The 17,082-nt window shown below is 32.7% G+C and overlaps 2 protein-coding genes across 3 annotated transcripts; one reads left to right on the forward strand and one right to left on the reverse strand.

Annotated features, from left to right (window-relative positions):
* Positions 1–44: 44 nt before the first annotated feature.
* On the forward strand, positions 45–10,915 carry LOC128166315 (sorting nexin-30-like). Its single transcript, XM_052831408.1, has 11 exons — positions 45–193; positions 932–1,126; positions 1,382–1,492; positions 1,594–1,755; positions 1,994–2,189; positions 2,530–2,660; positions 3,013–3,081; positions 3,321–3,407; positions 3,596–3,700; positions 7,603–7,755; positions 8,042–10,915. Exons 1-11 carry the CDS (start codon positions 92–94, stop codon positions 8,231–8,233), a joined length of 1,503 nt encoding a protein of 500 aa, XP_052687368.1. The 5' UTR covers positions 45–91; the 3' UTR covers positions 8,234–10,915.
* Positions 10,916–11,949: 1,034 nt separating this feature from the next.
* Positions 11,950–16,934, reverse strand: LOC128167544 (dynein light chain Tctex-type 5-B-like). Of its 2 annotated transcripts, none has more exons than XM_052833328.1 (4): positions 16,778–16,934; positions 14,482–14,628; positions 13,835–14,045; positions 11,950–13,713 (listed from the first exon to the last, which is right to left on the reverse strand). In XM_052833328.1, exons 2-4 carry the CDS (start codon positions 14,586–14,588, stop codon positions 13,510–13,512), a joined length of 522 nt encoding a protein of 173 aa, XP_052689288.1. In that variant the 5' UTR covers positions 14,589–14,628; positions 16,778–16,934; the 3' UTR covers positions 11,950–13,509. The 2 variants fall into 2 exon arrangements, with proteins under 2 accessions (XP_052689288.1, XP_052689289.1); XM_052833329.1 differs by lacking the exon at positions 16,778–16,934 and adding an exon at positions 14,984–15,006.
* Between the last annotated feature and the right edge of the window lie 148 nt (positions 16,935–17,082).

The following is a 17,082-nucleotide window of genomic DNA, read 5'->3' on the forward strand; positions in this document are numbered from 1 at the left end:
GAGAATTTTGTTTCCACCAATGAAAAGTAGTGTTACGTATATTCTAATTAATTTTCTCGTTGTGTTAAGGGTGCCTGTTTATATTATAGAAATGGCAGAAAACAAAAATGAAATACTTTCTCCAGATAATTCTGACGACCAGTTAAAATTTAGAGATCCACTGATAAGCGGATTGGATGCTAGTGATGGCGAAGTTTGTATTTCAAAAATTTATAGTAATATATATGTAATTTAGTTTTTAAAAACAGTAATGTTTGTATAGGGGGTGTGTGATCCAGACACAAATACATTGATGATTGAAATTACACCATGTAATGGACAAGTTCACACTGTTTTAGAATATTGATTTAAGGCTATCGAATCTATGCAAATTCTAACATTTACTTGCTTCTAGTTTAAAATGGATACAACGGACACTTGGCACTTTGTCCACCATTGCAATCACTGACTGTTGATGAGCCTTTAACAGTGCAGACCGAATACTGGCAAATAGTTTCTTTTCCCTCTAAAATCGCCAAATTCAGTAATTTTTGTTATGAATTTATCTCATAGCTGTTTTGATTTGATAACCGACTGCTTATTGTGGTCAACAGGTGTGTTCCCCAATACCCATAATCACAATTCTGCATGCAGTTTTTCTTTGAGCTTTTCCCACTTTCCATTGTGGTAAGCTTCAATGCCTGTGTTCACCCAGGTTGCAATGCATTATTAAGTTCTTACATGCAAGGTTTAGAGCAGAAATAGTAATTTAGGTTGCCTATTCCAAAATGTCATATGCAGTTATTTTAATTGTTGAAAGACCTAAATAATATTCTGAGAAAAAAAAAAATTAACACTCTGTATGGCAAGATAAATATTACAGCACAATCTGATTATGATGTGGGAGGTCTTACATATACATGTATAACTGAATTTTTTTTTTTTATTGTAGATGGAAAGCTTGAGTCTTGATGCATCTGTAAGATCAGAACCTAGTGTGTCCAGAAGTTCAAGTTTGATGGGAAATCTTAGTCGATATGAAGATTGTAGCGACGAGGAGACAAAAGATTTATTTGTGGTTGTAGATGACCCAGAAAAGCACACTAGTACTCTTGAGGCATATGTCACCTTCAGAATCATTACAAAAGTATGTAATACATAAATTAAACTGCTCTCTGTTTAAATTTCATAAAATGTTCCAATTTAAAGTACACAAGTGTCTTCCAATAAGAAACAGAGGATTAGAGAGATTTTTACTTTGTCATTATTGAAAGAACACTTGCTCCACAAACTTAAGCTTCTTTTTTATGTTTATTTAATTCATTTTTAGGAATTTTTTTTTACATTATTTCAAAAGAGTTTGACATATATAGTTTATATGTGTTATGCTTTTCCTACTCAGACAACAAGAAGTGAATTTGATGACAGCCAGTTTCAAGTTCGCCGAAGATACAATGACTTTCTCTGGCTCAGACAAAAACTTGAGGAATCATACCCAACACATCTAGTACCTGTAAGTAAATGATTGATGTTTACAGACATGTATGGGTTTCATTGTTGATATACGACAAAGTGTTGGTAATTGGTACATTACAATAAACCTTTAATTTTCAGCCTCTTCCAGAAAAACACAGTCTTCGTAGACTTGACAGGTTTAGCCCTGAATTCCTTAAAGTCAGACAACAGGCACTTCAAAAGTTTCTCACTCGTCTTGCAAACCACCCGGTTCTTTCCTTTGATAAAAATTTTCAAGTGTTTCTTACTGCAAAAGCCTGGGTAAGTAACAGTATTAAGTCAATTTCATTGATAACAGCAACAGTTGTATATTATCTTGATGGTCTGAAAATGATGATTTTTATCAGTACACCTTACTTATGATACAGTGTAAGTAGTTTACTCATGAAAGATGTATATCCCCAAAATTTTGTTCAGATTGATATATTTATGGCTTCACTCCTTTTATTGAAGATAATAAGAAGTTACTGACTGATTTTAACATTATTCTCTGTTAAAGGAATTCCAAGCTCATAAGAAACACGGAACTGGAATCCTGTCTCGAATGTCAGACTCTATTCACAATATTAGTGCTTCTTACATGATGAAAAACCGAAGTCCAGAGTTCACCATGATATACGATTATATACAGAATTTTGCTGAGAAGCTTGGTGTCATAGATCGAATTTCACAGAGGATTGTAAAAGAACAAACAGGTATATAGACAGGTCTATGAACAGGTCAATAGAATTTATATTTACTCATTGTAGTCACTACTCTAATGGTACAAGTTGCAAAACTTTAACTCTAAAAATCCTGCACATGTTTTGAACTAATAAATCTAATTTCTTAACAAATTTTATGCTAAAATTTGATACCAAAATACTAAATTAAGTAAACATATTTAAGTATTATTCAAAATTAAGAAATGCATAGTTTTTAAAAACTGCAAGAATTTTTTTGTGTATATACCAAGCCAAATTCAACAATTTACAGTAATAGAGAGAAATTAGAAGATGTCCCAATAAGTTGTACATGTATGTGGTGTACCTTTAGATTATGTGCTGGAACTGTGTGAATGGGGCCCTATCTACACCCTCTGGTCAAACTCTGAGGACCAGCTGACCTTCCCTCTGCTTGCCATGTCCAGGGCTGTGGACATCTGTGCCCAGGCCCTGAAGGAGACAGTACGTAGAGGTTTTACTCTGTGATTGTCATGTAATATGATTCATTATCACAAGTATGCACAAGGATTTTTCATCGGCAACTGAAATTGATATGTAAATGAATTACATCTAGCTGAAATTAATATGTAAATGAATTACATCTAGCTGAAATTAATATGTAAATAAATTACATCTAGCTGAAATTAATATGTAAATAAATTACATCTAGGGTCCTAATAAATGTACCTATACATGTATGTATGATTAGCATAATTAATTTTTAATACATAATAAATGTAAAAATGAGCAGCAATGTAAGTTACATGTGAATAATGCATGTATGGTGATTAAAGTCTGGATTGTTTTTCTTTAGATTGAAACAACAGAAGACAACTTTTCTCAACCGCTGAAGGAATATATTCTTTACACAGATGCTATCAAAGTAAGGACCAAGTAACTTTCTCTCTATGCTTCTGTTTGTGGCTATCTGACACAACTGTTAATGTTACATCCACCCTCTCTTTTTCATCAAGTGCAAGTACCTCTTTACTTAATTGTATAGATGATACAACATGTAAATCTGGACTGAGAGCATTTCAAATGTGTATTTGGTATTGTTTTCTTTGAGAACTTGCCTCTCTCTAAAATACAACAATTAAATACATGTAGCTTTTTATTTAGGCTGTTTTAAGAAGGAGAGATGCAATACAAATGGAGTATGAGGCAACAATAGATGAACTCAATAGGAAAAAGGATGAACGGGAACATGTAAGACTGATTGATTATATTTTCAAAACCATAATACCCGTAATACATGCCTGTGCATAACTGCTGCATGTAAAAAAAAAATCAGTTGTTTGATTGATCCATCTTTTCACTAAAGTCAGAGATGCATGCACATATGTACACACACATACACAAGATTTCTGTGTTTGAATTGCATGACACTCTTTTAGGTGAAGATTTCTGACCAGACGTACTCCATTGGGGCCTTCCTTGGCAAAGATCCTGAAGATGTCAAGCAGCAAAAACAAGACAAACTGGAACAGCAGATAGATGAGGTACATGTACAGAGGGTTCCGCTTAATCTGATCATCAATTTGTCAGAGAAAATTTATCAGATTAACCGAATAACATATTAACCAATTTAGCGTTTTTGTGCTCTTTAATTTTGGTATAGAATAAAATACAACTTGTTTCAATACATAATTTATTAACAAAAAGATATAATCTGTTTGTCAATAGTTTGAAATGAAATAATTTACCTTGCATTAGCAATGAAATAGCATTTTAGCCGTTATTTTGTTTGTAAATGCTCAAAAGAAAATGTTTCCCTTTGTCACTGTTCATTACGATGGTTTCAATGTGGTGGCCATTTTGACAGGAAGTAATAAGAGGAAATGGCTATTTGTCTGAACATTCCCTCTTTTCACCTGGACAATTTATTTTAATTCTTTTTCTGCTATATAGAATGCTCTTAAATAATTAATTATGCATGATAACATATTATTTGAATTTTATTCATTAAGTTTTCTACCCCGATGTAAAATTGAAAGTAATCAGAATTTCTTCGATGTCACATGTTCCCAAGCCAGTCACTTTCGATTCAGAAATTACATGTTTAAATAATTCTTAATGGTGCAAACCTAGCATGATATTAACACAGGCAATTGGTAAATAAACAAACAGTAAAATGTGTACACAGGTAAGGTCAATCCTGTGTGCAGTCATCCGGAACAACTATCGATGTCGGTAGCTTTCATCTTACAAAGTGAGCCACCCGTGTGCGTTGAAGTGAAACTAATGCCCTGTAAAGAGTTACTGTGTACACAAGAGGGGTGTCAACTAATTAAACAAAGGAATATACAGGAGTTAGAGGGTGGGAAATCATTATTACACGGTCACAATCATATCAGATTAACCGAAAATGACGTTTTTTCTATCAGATTATCGGGAAAAATATAAAGGGATATACAAGAAATGGTTTGGTGTTTTGATATTATATCAGATTAACCGAATTATCAGTTTAACCGCAATTAGATTAAGTGGAACCCTCTGTATTTGTCTATCCAGTCAACAAAACTCTTGTATGAATTTTGATATACATTTACATGAAAATATGGTTTCACAGAATGTAGTATGCTTTTCAGGATCACCTCACAAATGCACTTTTGGTAATCCAAGTCTGGAATGTCTGAATTTTAGAGTATGATAAAACAAAAGTTCTTTGTCTACATGTTCTAAGTTCTATGATTTATGTTTTCATACTACATGTATATTGTACATGTACTTGAAAAAGGAAAACTTTAGTAAAATGAAATCTTCCTTTTTTGGCTCTCAGATATCATAATGCATAAGATGTTATTGAAAATGTCTATTTATTGTGTTTTTAGCTCACCTGAGCTGAAAGGTCAAGTGAGCTTTTCTGATCAAAATTTGTCCGTTGTTTGTCGTCGGCGTTGGCGTTGTCGTCGGCGGCGTTGTCATTGTAAACTTTTCACATTTTCTTCTTCTTCTCCAGAACCACTGGGCAGATTTCAACCAAATTTGGCACAAAGCATCACTGGGTGAAGGGGATTCAAGTTTGTTCAAATGAAGGGCCACACCCTCTTTAAAGGGGAGATAATTGAGAATTATTGAAAATTTGTTAGTATTTTTCAAAAATCTTCTTCTCAAAAACTATTTGGCCAGAAAAGCTTCAACTTGTGTGGAGGCATCCTCAGGTAGTGTAGATTCAAGTTTGTTCAAATCATGGTCCCCATGGGTAGGGTGGGGCCACAATAGGGGAATCAAGTTTTACATAGGAATATATTGATAAAATCTTTAAAAATCTTCTATCAAAAACTATTTGGCCAGAAAAGCTTCAACTTGTGTGGAGGCATCCTCAGGTAGTGTAGATTCAAGTTTGTTCAAATCATGGTCCCCATGGGTAGGGTGGGGCCACAATAGGGGAATCAAGTTTTACATAGGAATATATAGATAAAATCTTTAAAAATCTTCTTCTTAAAACCTATTTGGCCAGAAAAGCTCAAATTGAAATGGAAGCATCCTCAGGTTGTGTAGATTCAAGTTTGTTCAAATCATGGTCCCTGGGGGAAGGGTGGGGCCACAACAGGGGGATCAAGTTTTACATAGGAATATATAGAGAAAATCTTTAAAAAATTTCTTCTCAAAAACTATTAGGCCAGATAAGCTCAAATTAAAATGAAAGCATCCTCAGGTAGTGTAGATTCAAGTTTGTTCAAATCATAGTCCCTGGGGGTAAGGTGGGGCCACAATTGGGGGATAAAGTTTTAAATAGGAATATATAGAGAATATCTTTTAAAAATCTTCTTTTCTAAAACTATTAGGCCAGAAAAGCTAAAATTAAAATGAAAGCATCCTGAGGTAGTGTAGATTCAAGTTTCTTCAAATCATAGTCCCTGGGGGTGTGGCGGGGCCAAATTGGGGAATGGGTTTTTACATAGGAATATATAGAGAATATCTTTTAAAAATCTTCTTCTCAAAAACTATTAGGCCAGGAAAGCTCAAATATGAGTGGAAGCATCCTCAGGTAGTAAAGATTCAAGTTTGTTCAAATCATGGTCCCCGGGGGTATGGTGGGGCCACAATGGGGGAATGGATTTTTATATAGAAATATATAGAGAAAATCTTTAAAAATCTTTTTCTCAAAAACTATTAGGCCAGAAAAGCTCAAATTTGACTGGAAGCATCCTCAGATAATGTAGATTCAAGTTTGTTCAAATCATGGTCCCCGGTGGTAGGGTGGGGCGACAATTGGGGTATGAATTTTTATACAGGAATAAATAGAGAAAATCTTAAATTTTTTTTTTTTAAACTATTACCCTAGGAAAACTTAAATTGGCATTTAAGCATCCTTAGATAGTGTGGATTCAAGTTTGTTCAAATCATAGTCCCTGGGGGTAGGGCGGGGCCACAATGGGGGATAAATTTTTATATATATAGAGAAAATCTTTAAAAATCTTCTCCTGACAAATTTTTGGCCAGGAAAGCCCAAATTTGAGTAGAAGCATCCCCAGGTCGTATAGATTCAAGTTTGTTTAAATCATAGTCCCAGGGTACAGTGAGGCCACAATGGGGGATGAATTTTTACATAGGAATACATAGAGAAAATCTTTAAAAATCTTCTTTTTAAAAACTATTTGGCCAGAAAAGCTTAAACTTGTGTAGAGGCATCCTCGGGTAGTGTATAAATTCAAGTTTGCAAAATCATAGTCCCTGGGGGTAGGGCGGGGCCACAATGGCGGGTTGAATTTTTACATAGGAATATATAGAGAAAATCTTTTAAAAAAATTTTTGGAAAGTTTTCAGTCCAAAACTCAGTACTTTGTTTGAAACCTCAGGTTATGCAGATTTAAGTTTGATGAAACCATGATTCCCTAGAGAAAAGTGGGGCCACAAAATGGGGGGGGGGGGGGTATTTAGGATTAGAGGAAAATCTTCTTAGAGGTACAACAACATGGGGCTTGGTATTTTCCAAAAAAAGATGGGATCAAAATTGGCAGATTTTCAACTTTTTTTTAGCAAGATCTACTGTACTTAGTTGTAAAGATATTTTGATTTCGATACTGTAATGCTAATTTGATCAGAGTTAAGGTTCAGGTGAGCGATGTGGCCCCTGGGCCTCTTGTTATAAAATTGGAACATTTAAATGCAGCGCATTGATAACAAAATGGATTATCTCTCATTGACAAGCAAAAATTAGTAAAAGAGACTTACATTATATCATGAAGACAAGTTTTGTTGAATTGTTCATAGGTTCATGGGGATATTATTTCAATAATTTCTTTTCATGATTGATTGAGGATGTAAATTTGTGTATGAAGAAGACCAACAAAAAATAAAGCCACCACAGATTTTGAAGATTCCACGATTCATTAGAGAATCCAAAATATATTAAAGAAGATGAACAGCAAAAGAAACCTTTAATTTGTTTTATTAGCTCACAAAGAAAATGGAGGAGCTGAATGATAGGACGGTGTGTGCTGACACAGATCTCAGGGTGGACATGGAGCGCTGGCACAAAAACAAACAGAAGGACATCAAAGATCTCTTCATAGAGGCTGCAGACAGGCAGATTCTGTACTATGAAAAGGTACCAACTATTGTGTAACCAACATTCTTTATAATTTAAGGCAGATTGGGTACCATACTCATATTTGTAGATTATATTTTTATCGTTGTTTCTCATACTTTAACAGTAAAAATGTTAACAATAGGTGATATATATTCCCTTGTTATTATGTACAATACCTTAACCATTTGATATAACCAATGGAAGATGTATACTGGTACATGTTTTTCATTGTACTACCACAAAATTTACACTAAAATGCTATATTGTTATAAAGGATAGCTGTGCATTTGCTCTTTGGTTCCAGTGTTTGAAGACCTGGGAAGATGCAATAAGAGCCATTCAAGCCAAGGATATTTCACAAGATACTCTAGAATCACAGGGCATAGAAAACTCACCAAACAATTTGTCATCAGAGGAGCGTGGGGACACAATGGAGGGATCAAGCACGACAAGTGAGCCACAGGAAGGCACCACCAGTAGTGACCCCTCAGGATAAAGGTGGATGGCATAAAGACTTCAACAAATTATCGATTGTCATAACTAGTCAATTCTTTTCAATTCTGATGCATCCTATTCATGTATCTTGTCACTTTTGGGTCTATTAATCTAACTTTGTTGGTTTGTAACAAAATATTCTGTGATTTAAGATTGGAATTTGATAAATGAGGTCAGAAAAATGTGCTTTATCTCAAGTTGGGGAGTACAGTAGTATTTATAATAGATTTTAATAAATGTAGCTCACATGTAAATGTGAAAAGACAATGAATTATGCATTTAGCAATGATACATGCTTAATAAACAATCCATATAGGAATTTGTGACACATTTTTGTGTACCCAATACTTGTAGCAGTAAACATGCTTTTGTAAAAAATCAAACTGTGATTTTATAAACTTTTGTAGTTTTGTTATAAATCATAATCATTCATTGTATGTACATGTAAATGAGGGACCTGTTTTTCCATAATAACCTAGTTAGCTCCCTTTGTCAGTATTACTCACTGGTGTGTCAATCTGTATCATCTTTTGTGACATTTCAAGTAGCTTGTTTTGTTATAGAACATCCCAATTTGTTCAGATGTACGTCTTCAACCTTATGCTAAACATTCCATTTGTATTGTACCGTTTGTATTGTGTTACAAGAGGAGATCAAAGCATCAGCAATGACCAGTTTTATGGCATTTATTATGTTGATATCTAGTGAATAACTGTCAATTCATCCAGAGCTTAATTAATCCAACCAGACTTGCACTTGATGATATTGAACAATGAACACAGGTTTATGGGAATCTGCTACATATGTACAGGTATGTTAGGAAGCTAGATTGTCAGGACAAGATAGTTTTGACTTGGTTTTAAAGTGTGAAGGTTTTTAGTGGATTTATTATTTCTAGTTCTTATATTTAGTTCACTTTATTTCTAAAATGAGTTTTCATATGCTTTATTTCTGAAATGAATTTGCCTGTTTTGTTTTTATCATATTCTTTATTTGTGATTATTTTTAACTTCAAATTATATTAATTTTTGTAGTGTCAGTAAAATGAAAGATTTTTTCTTTAGTTTAAACCATATTTATTACTAGTTTTTAAGGAACAATGTACAATTATACAATCAAATGATGTAGTGATATTATGTTACAAGCTAAAATTGATCAAGCTGTGTCTTTTTATACACAGTGTTCAAAGTTCTGTCCTAGTCTGAAAACAACCAGTCACATATCTCAGAGTTCAATCTATAGTGTTTAAATTGAAATTAGTTTCTGTTTCCACATAAGGATGGTGTTCAGAGCCTGCTGTGATTGAGAATGTGTTGCCTATGAACACTCAGTAACTACAAGGCTATACTCTCTTTCCTCTTGTGGAACAGTGATATGATAACTCTATTATACATAATTTTTCCAAAATATTTTGTGTTCATTTTTTGTTTGTTCATTTACATGTGTTAATTTTGGTTTACAATATACACTCCCCTAGTTAGTTTGTGTTTCAATTAATTGTACCCAAAATATAAGGTTGTTTGTTACTTTGAAATATTTTGTTAATATGCCATAGTATTTGTCTATTTCCTAAAAAAAAAATTGTGATAGATTACATCTGTTATTTCTAACAACCAAATATTTATCAGGTCTCTTGCTTCCAGTCTTTCCTGCAGAATAAGATGTCTTTTCCAAGTCCTTATGAATGCATGTTTTCTGATAGAAAAAATCATTTGTTTCTAAGTTCATAGAAATTCAAGCTACATATATATTTGCTGATTTGGCCATTCTAGTTTTAAAACTCTATTGCCATTATGTAAATTATTATATCTGGTGTTGAATAAATGAGATCTGATATCACAAAATCTTGATGGGGAGACACATGTTGTGAGTTGGATGCATTTTATATCATTTATTTACTAGATTTTTAAGAATTCACTGTGATGTACCCTTGTTTTATCAGATCCAAGACCAGAGACAATTTTGTTGAAAATCCTGATATGTTTGAAATGAATGGACTTGTTGTGCAAATCTATGAAATGCAACTTCGATGTTTCAAAGAATTGTGGTATTGAAAGAGAACGGACTGCTTAGGTTGTTACAAGAGAAATAAAGAACTAAAGAGAGATAAAGAACTGGAGAGAGTACCAAGGAGGGTAATACAGTGGAACTTGTTGCCAAACTCCGATATTATTTTTAGATTTAGTGTAATCCACGTGGTGTTTTAGAATAACTTTGGTCTTCTTTTTGTGCAATGTCAGTCAGTATGAATGGACTTTTGAGTTGTAAGCATGCCTGTTCCAGCCATAGTTCACTGTATTGTCCTAATACTGTAAATGTATTATATTTGGCGTGTATGATATTTGGCAGAAAACAGTTTTTTAACAAGTTGGCATGGATTTGAATTAGCTTATTCCTGAATGTGACTATTTTAACACATGTATGCATGGCATTTAGCGATGTACCTTGATTTAGCGGAAGTCACATTTTGCCAGAAACGCTAAATAGAATACACAGCCAAATGTAATTCATTTACAGTATTTTACACTCTGAATTACAAAACTGAACACCTGTCTTTGTCTCTTGTTCTGACTATTAGAATGTGCATGTAACATTGTCTAATGTTATTTGTGCTGTATTTGTGCAATATTGTAGTTGTTTAATCAAAGATGTTGTTTTGATTAAAAAAGTGTTTAACACTGTTGACTTTTGTATAGTCATTGTATAGAATTACCATATACATGGATTAGGTATGGGATTAAAATCTTTGTAATTGGGAATGTAAAATGATTGGAAATTAAACCTTGACACAAAATTTGCCTGAAAATACTGACCCAAGGTCAATTTGGCAAGTTCAAGGTTAGGGTATATTGTTAATATATATGGGCTTTCACACATTACCTCTAGTTTAAACAAGCATTCTGAGAGTATTGCATAAGCAATACACGTCCCCTACCGGTTTGTGGAAATTGTGAAAACAATGCACAGCTCATATGCAGAATATTGAACCCGAACATTAAAAAATTGGAATATAAAAAATTAATTTTCTCGAAAATATGTCACCAAGACGCTACAAAAGTGTAAACTTCATCTGTAGTTTGACATTTTGAAGCTGTTTGACAAATTTCATATTATTCCTCAAACGCATAAAGAAAAAAAGTGTGGAAAACTGAAGTGGGACAGACAGATGGACAGACGCAGAGGAAAGCTATAGTCCCCTCCGGTGAAAACCAGTAGGGGACTAACAAAGCAGCCCTGTTGTTTACTCACTCAGAAATAGTCCAAACTGCATCCATAGCATAACTGATGTATCCCTAAATGCACCATCCTTGAGAATTTACTTCAAATTTAACATATTGCTGCATGGAAGTTAAACCTACTTTAAATCTTGCTTCAAAAAGTTTAATGATGTTATTCATCTAAAAATTCACCATCTGAAACCTGATTGGTACAATAAAACATTAGATAAGTGTATCTTATATGTCTACTTGAAAATAGGACATAGTATTATTTGAAATTAAACTGTAACCTAATATATTTGAAATTAAACTTTAACCTAATATGCCAACAAAGCACAAATGTCATGGGAATTACACTTCGAAGAGCTCCCATTAATTCTTCAAGGTGGGCTAAAATATTTTGAGCCATTTGATGTACATGATTATTTCCTGTCTCTCATTGCAATCCAGCTAGGTTTTACAAAGCCTGAAGACCTGATTTTTAATTAATAAAAGCCACTTATTGTAAATTTCAAACCAAGTTTATTTCTCATTTGTAGAGAAGAAAGAGTGTGCTTTCAATGATTATATAAAATGACAGATATATTAAATATGCATATACAAATAATCTTAAGATAATTCTGATTATGAACACAAAAGAGCACTTGCACGCTGTAAAGTGACATATATTAAGCCCTACAACAATCACTTCAACAGTTTATCTATACATACATACCTCAATCACATCAGATTTCAATGAATTTAATTAACATAATAATATTTGTTTAAAATAAAAAATATACGTGTATATCACAAATCCTTGAATACTTGGTATTTATACAGAACACTGAGACAGGTGTATTGCTAGGTAGAGCATGTATAAAATATAAATATAAATGCATAGAAAAAATATATATAGCAGAAAGAAAGAAAATATGTATACTATATGTATGATAAATAGATGGAAATGATTTATTCTGGTTTTCATTATAAATTATAAATATCACAAATTATATCACTTTTTATAGCACATGAAAAAAAAATGATATTTAGGTCTTATTTAAAGCATTAAAGAAATAAAAAAAGTCAAAAATTCAAAAGTACAAAATACTTAAACCTTTTTGTGATAGCATGCACAAAGCATCAACTATTAGCAGTAATTAATTCTGTGTTATCAGGTTCAAATTGACTGATTTTGGCAAGTGAGTTAAGTAGCAGGACAACAGATAACCTGTGTTCAAATAATACTGAGACCCGACAAATGACAAATGTAGTACCAATTCACAGAGCTTTGGCAGCAGGACTACATCCTTACCAGCATATTCTCTAAATGAATGAAAAAGCTGAGAAACTTTGACCAAGTAGTCAGTTCTAAAACATACTGGCAATGATCAAGGATTCCAAAAAGGTTTTGGGTGGTGAAAAAACGAACCCTTCTGAACAACATTTTGTACTTTCTCAAACAAGATCTAATCAATAATTTGTACTATTATAAATATTTTTCAAGTCTAAAGAATAAATAAACAGAACAAATGCCATCTGCATTGATTGCATAATGATACATGTAGAACCAATATAAATACTTAAACTTCATTGGAATGTCTAAAATTTTGTACAAATCTCTTTGTATATACCAGTATACATGTAATTAATATCCATAATAAATACAAATTATACATGCAAATACATACTGATTTAAAAATCCTTCTGACAAAGAATATTACAATTTGTAATACATATAATAAATAATAAATTGTGGTTGTGAACATTGGGAAAAAGTATGGGAGTTAATTTAAATATTTGGACTAAAATCAAACTTCACAATTATAAACTTAATTACATTAAGAAACTAGTTGACAATTTACCGTTGTTACATATACAGTACATGTATTTTTCTCCTATATATATAGTTACATAGATTGACCAACCACTGACTTCTTGTCATATATTATACATATACAGCATGAAAGAAGAATCTGGATTCTGTTGCAAACTGTTTAAGCTGACTCGGAGGTGCTTGCAATCATTTTAAAGATTTCAAGAAATCATAGATCCAGTAAAATTCACCTCAATGTATTTTCTACTCATAGTAGATTCCAAAAACAGTTCCTATAGCAAACAATGTCTTGTTGCGGTATTCAAATGTGGAATAAGTGTCACATGATGCATCCCATAAGCACCTGCTCCCTACCCATAATCCCGAGTTTTTTGATTCTCCTATATGAACTGTGCAAATTATCTTAAATCTGGGGATCATCATTTCCTTGACTCTTGCTTTTATAATCTGAAATATATATTAAAAAGCCCATGAGACATACATATTGAAGGACACATGGAAACAGAAAAGCATAATGATATTACAATGTACATTGTATTAAAAATGCTTTGACAAATCTTTTGCATACTTCTGATAGTGTTTTGGTCATCTGTCTACACAATTCCGGCTCGTATTTCTCCTCTGCAAGGTACCCTTCAATGACATCTCGTATAACATTCTTGACTTTGGCTGATGGGAATTTCTTGGTTGGTCCCATTTGATATGTATTTTCAAATCGTACAGGGGGCTTAAAATCATGGTGCCCTGTGTCCTCAGTTACTGAGACAGTGCTCATAGACCTAGAACAATACAGGTATCACATAAATAATATTTATATATTCTCTTTGAAAAGGTGAAACTTTCAAATTGAAAAAATGAAAATACTTATATGGGTACTTTAAAAAAACTTTTATAATTACTATTAACTTTTCAATGCTAAAGTGATACCACTTTTAATGGTTTAAATGGTTTTGGTTTACCATATTGACACATATTTTTTAGTAAAACTGGGAGCTATCATAAATCTTTTAAACACATGTATTTCTAAATATCATGGTGTAATTAGAGTATCTTTTTCTTCATTAAATTTTTTGAAATATGTACATTTGTCAGCAGCATGCTCTTCTTTAATATGTAAACTTTATACTAATAGTTAATTATGTGCTTATAAATGAAAACTCGAATACCCCTATTACATTCAAGCATAAATCTGAAAATTGCATATAGATGTCTTACCCAACTTTGTGGAACTTGATGACTTCACTACTGGCCAGCGATGACACGGAGCCCTGCTTCTTTAACAGCTTGGCTGCCTTCTCCCGCGCTAGATCCCGGTCTGTCATTTTGTTGGCTTGACTCTCCACCGATTAGATCAATTCTTGTCTATAAATGATAAAAGTAAAACCTCAAGTACTGCAAAGAGATTGCATTTGATGTGAAAGTGCTTTCACTCTTGACATATAGTCTAGAATTTTTTTAAAAAAAACATTTTGTCCCAGTTCTAATCCACTGCACAATTCTACATTGTAGTTTTTAAGTCTTCTCAAATATTTGTGTGCGTCTACCAACAGAAACCAATTTGTTCACATATCTGACAGGCTTAGCTTTTAAAATCCACTTGCAGCAATTAGCAGGAACATTTTGTCATAGGGAGAACACTCAATAAACATGAAAGAGAGGCCCGTGCATTTAAAGCCTCCGTAAAATAGAAATTGTAAACAGATAATACTTGAGTAACCTCTAATAACACAACAAGCCTGCAACCTCCTGCTGATTGCTCAGTGAACAAGTCCTAACAAAGGGCAACACAAAAACTCTATCAGGATATATGAACCTTTTTTACTGAGTCAATATTGAATCTATACTTATTGATCTATTGGATTTCTTATCTAATGTCGGGCCTGAAAGTAATTGTGAAGTGTTCTGAACAATTAATTCCTCTGGTTTTTATCATACATATCAGGCATGCCTATTCGAAGTTTATTGTGAGCCAAGTACAGTAAAACGGAAAAAAAAAAAAATGGATTTTAAATTTTGAAATAGAAAGCCTTGTGGCAATCTGATAATGTAATTACAGTTTAAATGGAAAAAGGGTAGCTAAAATTTACATAACTGTACAAAAAGGTGTTTGTTTACCAGCATTATCCCTATCAATAAATGGTCTTGGTGATAAAACATACCCCATGCATTGGGGCAAATTTAAAACAAACAATAAAGCACTTTCTGTTCAAGTTTTAAATCATTTAAGTTCAGACTAGAAAGACCATTATTTTCTTGACAAACATCCTAAATCAACATATTATTATTAACCTATGAAACAGAAAATTTGGGAGAGGCATGTCCATAATTAGAAGAGTTCTGTGCTTCTGTATAATTTAACTTAATTCACTGACTCAGAGTACCATATGTAACTCTTAAAATTCATTTCAGTCATGCCACGCTTAAAACAATTGATGGTCCGGGAGTAGACTTTAAGAATTTAGCTAGTCCTTTGTGAAAAGCACTTGTCTTATCATATGAGACAGTTATATTGTAAATTGTTTGTCAGAATATTGGCCCAGTGGGCCAGCTAGTGCACATGAATAACTGACATGGAAAAGTTCTAGTTGAAAACCCAATATTAAGTACCAGGTATACTATAGTCAGTGGAAAGAATTCTACCCTGTCAGCTTAATGATGTTAACATGTACCTGAATGAAAGCTGCTGTAATGTCAATGATCGAATGCATTGCCTTAACACTATTCTAGCTAGATTAAGACTTTATAGCCTTTATAGTCAGAACTATCTGACGTTTGTTTTCCTGGCTTAATTAACTATTTAGATATATTATTTGCCAGCTGAAATATCTGATGTAGTGGTTTTCCTGGGTTTTTAAAAGGTTGTCTGTCAAGTAATATATCAAAATTGTTAAAAAGCTAGGAAAACATCAAATATTTTGGACAGTAAATATAAGGCTTTAGCTAATACTATATACAGGGTTATTTTCACCCTATTTAATTTTCATTTAATTTTCACCCATTTACACTGGCAAAAAGTTTCACCCCATCTTGAATTTGCCTGTGAAGAAACAGTTTTGTTTTAATTAAGAGAGATGATTGGCCAGAAGACATTGAAATTTGCCCACTGATGACAACGAAAACATCAGAACAAATAATATACATGGACACATACAAATTGTATAATACAACCCTATCTGACAGCTGTACAATAAAATATGTATCTATCACAGAATTATTTAACGTTATAATTATAATTTTTAAAATCATTATAATATAAAGTTTGGATATCTGCGTTTTAAATATATCAGTAATATATTTCAATCATAATTTTGGGTAACAATATTTACAAATTTAGCTTGCATTACACGGTGACAAAGACCACGTGAACATTTAAACCGGTACAACACATAATTTTTTGTCGTTTTAACAATGTTTCAGAATTTAAGTGAAATATTTTTTTAAAAATGTTATATTTCATAACCAATAACCTGATTTTAAAACAATCAACAATCACAAAAAGATGTAAACAAACCTGTAAACAACAAGACGAGTTCCCACACTACAAATTACAATCTTTCCACAACAGTTGCCAAGTGAACAAGATGCTAAATTTACGGGACCGAAAGGGAGATCTCAAATACCAGCAGGTGCTCGCAACCATAAAACAAAGATCAAAGTTCTACCTCATTAATTTACCTGGAAAAAAATATTTAAATGATGTTTCTATGTAAAATTCAAGGTAATTAAAAATGATATTTTGAATATTTGAGATGAAATATAAAAGAAAAGAATGTAAGATAGCTAAAAAATTGAATACCTTTCGGTTCTCGATTTTGA

Source organism: Crassostrea angulata, chromosome 10 (assembly GCF_025612915.1).
Source record: "Crassostrea angulata isolate pt1a10 chromosome 10, ASM2561291v2, whole genome shotgun sequence".
Classification (NCBI taxonomy): Eukaryota; Metazoa; Mollusca; class Bivalvia; order Ostreida; family Ostreidae; genus Magallana; species Magallana angulata.

Bases quoted from the DNA above. Each gene is read 5' to 3' on its own strand.
- LOC128167544 (XM_052833328.1), bottom strand. From the start codon at position 14,588: ATGACAGACCGGGATCTAGCGCGGGAGAAGGCAGCCAAGCTGTTAAAG. The intron at 14,046-14,481 runs GTAAGACATCTA...GTATTGTTCTAG, and splicing joins ATCAAGTTCCACAAAGTTGG to GTCTATGAGCACTGTCTCAG. The intron at 13,714-13,834 runs GTATGCAAAAGA...TATATATTTCAG, and splicing joins TGACCAAAACACTATCAGAA to ATTATAAAAGCAAGAGTCAA.
- LOC128166315 (XM_052831408.1), top strand. From the start codon at position 92: ATGGCAGAAAACAAAAATGAAATACTTTCTCCAGATAATTCTGACGAC. The intron at 194-931 runs GTTTGTATTTCA...TTTTTATTGTAG, and splicing joins TGGATGCTAGTGATGGCGAA to ATGGAAAGCTTGAGTCTTGA. The intron at 1,127-1,381 runs GTATGTAATACA...TTTCCTACTCAG, and splicing joins CCTTCAGAATCATTACAAAA to ACAACAAGAAGTGAATTTGA.